The 7,345-nt window shown below is 29.1% G+C and overlaps 1 protein-coding gene across 1 annotated transcript; it reads right to left on the bottom strand.

Moving 5' to 3' along the window:
- Positions 1 to 184: 184 nt before the first annotated feature.
- On the bottom strand, positions 185 to 3,592 carry LOC108688665 (ubiquinone biosynthesis O-methyltransferase-like). The gene is made up of 5 exons (XM_018194996.1): positions 3,552 to 3,592; positions 1,472 to 1,557; positions 731 to 1,226; positions 459 to 639; positions 185 to 312 (listed from the first exon to the last, which is right to left on the bottom strand). The coding sequence occupies exons 2-5, from the start codon at positions 1,522 to 1,524 to the stop codon at positions 185 to 187; spliced, it is 858 nt and encodes a 285-aa protein (XP_018050485.1). The 5' UTR covers positions 1,525 to 1,557; positions 3,552 to 3,592.
- Between the last annotated feature and the right edge of the window lie 3,753 nt (positions 3,593 to 7,345).

Genomic DNA, 7,345 nt, shown 5'->3' with positions numbered 1-7,345 from the left:
GTAGAGAAATAATGCAAATGCATGAAATATTATGGAATTACAAAATTATCAAAAGAACGAAAGTTTTTGCATCGAAAATATAATTTTATATGCTGTGAAATTTGTATAAAGACATTTTAACTTATATTTTTTGTTTAATATTAAAATAATATTTTATATTTATGAATATAAATTCAAAGATTATTTATACGCCAGTTTCTTTTTGTTTGATTGCATGTAGTAAATAAAAAGTAGATAGACTTGATGACCAAGACCATTTACGTGTTATTAGATTCAATTTCGCACCACGAATCGATCTTGTTTCACAATCATCTGTAGAAAAAAAGGAAAGGATTAAGAAATATTTATAATTGGTACTACGGACTTGTAATACATATATATATAAGTATATAGATATGATTTTTATGCAACAAATTATTTTTTAATATTTTCTTAGAATTAACAAAAATCAAACTTACAATTCTTTAATATACATTGAACTTCATGTGGCGTAATAAATTTATTCCATGTATGAGTACCACAAGGTATAATTCTGAAAATGTATTCGGTTGCTATAATAGTAGATAACCAAGATGTTAAAGTTCTGTTTATTGTCGTTAGAAAAATCGATTTCCCAGGTTTCACAATTTTCATACATTCCTGCACACAACATTTGGGAAACATTTAATTTTTATATAGTAAATATATTTAATAAATCTTTAATAATAAATCTTTTATTATAATATTGTACCTTCAAAAATAGTTGTGGATCTGATACATGCTCCAAAACTTCAGAAGATATAATAGCATCATATGTGCTGTTTTCGCTTTCCTTATTAACAAAATCTTCTATAGTTGAGTGAACATAATTCACTTTTTCTGATATATCGCGATTCATTTTTGCATGATCTTTAGCAACTTTTATTAATTGTTCCGATGCGTCTATTCCGGTTACTTGTGCTCCCGCTCTAGCTAAACCCTCCGTCAATATACCTCCGCCACAGCCAACTTCCATAATTTTTATTTTTTCTAATGGAAAGTCTGGGTTTTGTATTTTGAATCCAGTGTTTATCAATTCATCTTTCAAAAACTGTATTCTAAATGAATTGTATAAATGAAGGGGTTTCATTGGACCATTCTCATTCCACCATAAGTTCTTAAAAAATGTAAAGTAATCGATTTCTTTTTTATTCACCGTGGACATTGATTTGGCGATTGTATTGATACATGTGATATTTCTTAATAATCTATAATAAATGGTTTATTTTTATTTAGCTGAACAAATACTATTATATAATATATTAAATAAAATATACATATAGGATGTATAATTTTGATGACTCTTGTCATGTGTTTTAAAAGATAAGAAACTATAGATATCTAAGTAATTTAGGATACGGGATAGGATTAGATACTATATATTTGTATTTACAAGAAATAGGTTAACTATGTTACATAATTTACGATTTAATACATTTATTTAGCATCATACCTGTTTTGGAAAATGCTTCTCCACGATCCGTTAGTAAACTTGAAAGCCATCATGTTTGCATTGAAACATTTACTTGCAACTTACAACTTAAAAAGCAAAACAACAATTGCATTAACAACAATTCTTCAACAACGATTAAAAAAAACACGCAAAGAATATATCAAATTTTAATTTTATTACAAAATCCAGATAATATTGAATTTATCATTTAAAAAAATAATGATACGTCTATTATAAAATGCGTAAATAAAATTTAGAAAAAATTGTAAAAGAGCATAAATGTAAAAGTATTCAGATGAATAATTTTACAATTTTGGAATCTTAAACATATTATTGATGATGATACATAAAACAAGTAAAAATAAACCTGACATATGTACACTTTGTGATATTTTAATGAAAATTTAATTCTAAAATACCTTTTTATACGTTTTCTTACGAAAACAATGTACTGTTGTTTTCAGGCCCTTTAAAAAGTTCGGAAACGTTAAAATATCTCGAAAATCGACTATAGCAAAATATATATAAGAAGCGGTTATGGAAATGTATTTAATGGTGATAATTTGACTTTAGGTGGAATACATAAGGTCAATGAAAATCTGTTTAAATTTTTTATATGGAATCCTCCATTTTTTATTGCTTATTCTTGTAGCTTATTTCCAAAACATTATAATAAAGTATTATTTTTATTAAAAGTTAAATACATTTCGAATTATAAGGTTTGAAAGTTATATACACTGTATTATCTAATCTAAACTGGCATTTGTATTATCTAATCTGAAACTTTCGATAAAATCTTTTTTTATCTAATCTGAAGCTTTCGATTAAATTAAAATCTTTTTGGATTTATTTAGAGTTTGGTAACATACACTAAAATCAAAACCGTTGGAGGATGTTATTCTTATTTTTATTTTTAGTGTAAAAATGAAAATAAGAGGAACAACTTTCAATAGTTGAAAATAAGAGGAACAACTTTCAATACTTGACATATATTGTCATAAAATGCAATTAAAAATAGAGGGTGTGCCATTTAAAAAATACAAACTGATCTTCATTGATTTTGTGAATTCCATTCAAAACAGAACTATTATCACCAGTACATTTTATTTAGTTCTATAATAAATGCTTTTTACGTATATTTTCGACATATTTTAGCGTCTCCGAATTTTTTGAAGACGCTGGTATTCACATCGCGTATATTCAATAAATTTTGTTTATAATTTTTATAAAAATAAACATATTGTATTCATTTTTTTAAATCGAAATATCAGGCATTAAGGAATATAACGGTAACAAGCAAATATATATATTTTTGTTAATAAAAAATATTACACAATAGAATGAACAAAATTTTCGAAAAGGATCATTTTTTATTTAAAATTACTTGTTTTTTGTAAATCGTTAAAAAATATTTTAAATGAGAAATTTAAATTTTCAGAAAATAGAGACTTTAACTTTAAGAACAAAATATAATATTATTGTGTTTTAAACAGTATTTTTATTTTGTATTGTATTTATATCTTTCTTTTATTTTTTACAACAAGTATTTTTTATTAATGAAAAGTTCAATATATTCTTTTATAAACAAAAAAGTAATAATAATAGGCTCAAAAGATTAAATCTAATGATATGTATAATATTAATATGACCCAACATAAGATATTAATGTGTAATATAATCAAAAGTTAGTTTTTTTTTTTTTTTTTAGTAAGCAATTGCAATTGCAATTTATATAAATTATTTATTAATGATGCAAAAACAATGAATTATAAGTAAGATCGCATTATGATGAGTGTGTCCAATCTTAACGGAAAGTTATACATCAAATTGACAGATATGCTATAGAATACAAATAAATTATTTTGATAGAAAGTTTTGTTTGAAGATAACTGAGGTATATATGTAAGTCACTTACATGTAACGTTGAATTGGAAAAACATGCTATTACTATTTCCGTTATTGAATTAAAAATTTTTTATTGTATGTGAATAAAATTAGTTAAATATTAATTTAATTAATTTTTTTTATATACAGTAAAAACTAATTAATATTAAAATTATTAAGAAGAATTAAAACTTACATAGCGAGTATGTTAGAAAACGATGTTAACAGCTCAAATACTCGACAGATAATGAGATGTCAAAATAGATAAAGTCACTTAGTTACAATTAATCTTGGACTTTTGAGATATCAAATAAACAATACGAAAAAAGCGGGCAATTAAGAGTTTGCTAAATTTGCAATAATTGGAGTGATTAGATTAACATATATTTCTCAATATTATTAGATGTATAACTTTGCTTCTGCCGTTTTTTTTCCGAAATTCGAGACTTTATTGTAAAAAACTGGTTATACATTTATGATTCAAAGTATTGTCCATCGCTGGCCACTACTTTCTCCCATCTTTCGGGTAGCGTACGAATCCCGCGTCGAAAAAACTGGTCATCTTTTGAGGCTATCCATGAATCGATCCAATTTTTTACTTCTTCATAAGACCGGAAGTGCTGGTCAGCCAGGCCGTGTGCCATTGATTGAAACAAGTGATAGTCAGAGGGAGCAACGTCTGGAGAATACGGCGGGTAGGGTAGGACTTCCCATTTCAACGTTTCCAAGAATGTCTTGACCACTTTCGCAACATGGGGTCGAGCATTGTCATGCTGCAAAATCACTGTATCGTCTCTCGTTGTATTGCGGCCATTTGTCTTTCAATGCTCGGCTCAAACGCATCAATTGCGTTCGATACTGATCGCCTGTGATTGTTTCAGTCGGTTTTAACAGTTCATAATATACTACGCCGAACTGGTCCCACCAAATACAGAGCATGACTTTGGACGTCAAAATCACCGTTCTTGAAGCGTTGAAACCACTCACGACACGTTCTTTCACTAATAGCAGCCTCACCATAAGTATTTGAGAGCATTCGATGAGCCTCAGCCGCGATTTCTTCATATTGAAGCAAAAAATTAAAACAAATGACGAGAATTTGGCTCGTAAACTGACATTTTCAATCGAGAACTTTATGATGCAGACACAAATCGACTAATGTTTCTAATGGGATTATGTTGACAGATGCCCAAGTTTATTGTATGACGTCTATGATCTATTTATTTCGACCACCACTTACCGCTAAAATCATCTATAGGAAAACGGCGGAAGCAAAGTTGTACACCTAATACATATATATATAACAAATACTGTTTCTGCTTAATTCAAGCATCTTCAGCATAGTCTAGTATAATACAACTTCTTGATAAATAATTCGAGACATCTTAATAGTCTTGTATACAATTTCCTTAATTCGAATCAAGAAATCGAAGTAATCGAGTGCAGCAAGGAAGTCTCCCAGATTATCAAATCTGAAGTATGTAAAATTTAACTGTTAGTTAAGTGCGAGCTACTGCACACCATAACAATAAAATACGATAAATTAAATATCGTAAAACGATAGATAAAACTAAAATTTATTTGATTTAAAGAAATTTTATTTGATTTAAAAAAATAGTGTTTAAACCAAAGAAATTTTTTTCTTTAATCGTAGCAAAGAAATTCTTTAAATCGAAGCAACTTTTTCTCTGTTGATATTATACATATCATTAGATATATTCTCTTATATTACAAAAAATATGTATGTAAAATTATTCTCATAATAAGTGAGACAAATTATTATTTACTTATAATAAGTTGATAATACTTGCGAAAAAAATTATTGTAAACACCAACTCATAATATTTCGTAAATTCGTAAATTTATTTTAAAGTCTTTATGTGACTAACTCATGCTTTGCGTTGTGTAGTAGAGCAAACTTCGACAATTTTTATTTTATTTGCGGTAATCAGTTATCAAAATTGTAGAGATAATCCTATAGAAAAAAAGAGTCAGATGAAGCATGTACCAAAAAATACAGAAGAAAGATAGATTATGTGAATTAAATACTTGTTGTACTGTACACAGTGTATACTGTACACAGAGAACTCTAGTTTACTTTATGAGTTATCATAAAGTAAACTATTTATAACACACACATTTCTACTATTTTGTTATCAATTTGAAAGTTTTTAAATTAAATACGTGTTAACATGATAACACTGTGTAATCGAATCAGAATTTAACGACTATCTTCGAAAGCGGAGAATTTGAAGCTATGAAAATATAAAGTATTATTAAAGCCCAATAATCTTATTAAAATTTATGTAAAAATTAGGATAATCTTTTTTTTCATATTGTACTGTTACAAAATATATATTGAATATAACTAATTGTTTGAAATAGAATATATAAATTATTCAAACACTAAATATTGATTTTATAATCTCAATCTTCCAATATTATTTAAATATAATCTAAAAAAATATATTTTATTTATTATAAATTTTATACACAATATACATATAGTACATCTAAGAATCTAGTCAGTAATGTGATTACAATACATGATAAACAATTAAAAAAATGTTATTCTATTCTATTTTATAGTAAAGACTGGCACTCTCTGAAAATTATCTATACGCTAATTATTTTTGTTTGATCACGAAGCATATATATGTATAAAGTAGATGCACTTAGACGATCAAGACATCTTGTTTCTGAATTAAATTTTATACCATTATTAATCTCATTTTAAAATCATCTGCAAAAAAAAGGAATAAGAAATACTTACATGGATAATTGCGAACGTATTATACATGTATAATTTTATACAGATATGATTTTTATATAAAATGTTTTCTTTAAATTTTTAAAGTTTCTTAGATTTAACAAGAATAAAATATGTCTAAAATATGTCTTTATGCTGTCACACAACTTTGTAAATGTTTGTTAATAATGCATATGCACATTTGTTGTCTTTTATTTTTGCAATACTGTGATTATGTACAATAGACGATTACGTAAATATGTCACGTTTACATTGTCGTTGAACATAGATACTAGTTTCGTGAGTTTGCAGTATCGAAATCTAAACTCTAGTCGAAATTACACCAGCTTCTGCATTTAATTACTCGGCATGGATGCAGCAATGCACAGCGGGAATCTCGTCGAAGCTCGCGCTGCAAATTTCGCCCACGAAGCTGAAGCTTTTCCACAAAGCCAAGCAAATGTATTCGAAATGTAAGGACCAGGTCCTTATACGCGCGCGCGCCTTCGTCCTTCCATTTCACAAGCCTCACGCCACTGAGTGAGGAGTCGATCTATCGCATGAGAGTCCGTTCGAGCAAAAAGCTAAGTCGAATGTGAAATTTCGGGGTAACTCTCCCACTTTCTCTTTCTCTTCCTCTTTTTCTTCCTCTATCAAAGACGAGGGCAGGATTTAGTGATCGAGCGCGTCGGGGTCGGGTCGCACACGCTTGATTCTGATAGCAAGGATGAAGGGGGAGAGTGGAACTTTTCTCCGGACAGGAAAAAGGATGTCACGGCGGTGGCGGAGAATGGTTAGAGGGTACAAAAAATGAGGGAGGGAGGTGATGCGGCGAACGCACAGGGCAAACTTTAAATGACTTTCACTGTTTTCAAAAGTTGAGCTACCAAAGGAACTCTCTGGGGCGCCGCATCTACATCCCCTTGCCCGTATTCGCCCCATCCTGATCTCGTTACGGCGTTTCCCTCGAATCATCTTCGACACTTTCCATCGAGCCTAGATGTGCTGTTTACAAACCTTGCCCGAATCGTAATGGAACTTTTTTCGAGTTATTTCTCGCATTGGAGAACGGCTGATATTTCCACAGTCAAAATACCGGTACAAATACAAACACACACAGCGTTCGTGTGTTGTGACGAGTCGTGAATTTTAGAGCGTGTTGAATTATTACAATGTCATTATATTGTGTTGAAGAAAAGAGCGCTACACATTTAAAGCGACTCTTTGGAAACAGGATCATT

The sequence above is a fragment of the Atta colombica genome, unplaced genomic scaffold (assembly GCF_001594045.1).
Source record: "Atta colombica isolate Treedump-2 unplaced genomic scaffold, Acol1.0 scaffold238, whole genome shotgun sequence".
In the NCBI taxonomy this organism is placed as follows: Eukaryota; Metazoa; Arthropoda; class Insecta; order Hymenoptera; family Formicidae; genus Atta; species Atta colombica.
The sequence above is the reverse complement of the archived record's forward strand: the minus strand, read 5'-3'. Positions and strand labels throughout refer to the sequence as shown.

What these genes read in the sequence shown, in the direction of transcription:
- LOC108688665 (XM_018194996.1), bottom strand. Translation starts at nt 1,524, where the DNA reads ATGATGGCTTTCAAGTTTACTAACGGATCGTGGAGAAGCATTTTCCAA. An exon ending in AGAAGCATTTTCCAAAACAG is followed by an intron (nt 1,227 to 1,471) that starts GTATGATGCTAA and finishes CATTTATTATAG; the next exon opens with ATTATTAAGAAATATCACAT. An exon ending in ATCCACAACTATTTTTGAAG is followed by an intron (nt 640 to 730) that starts GTACAATATTAT and finishes TGTTGTGTGCAG; the next exon opens with GAATGTATGAAAATTGTGAA.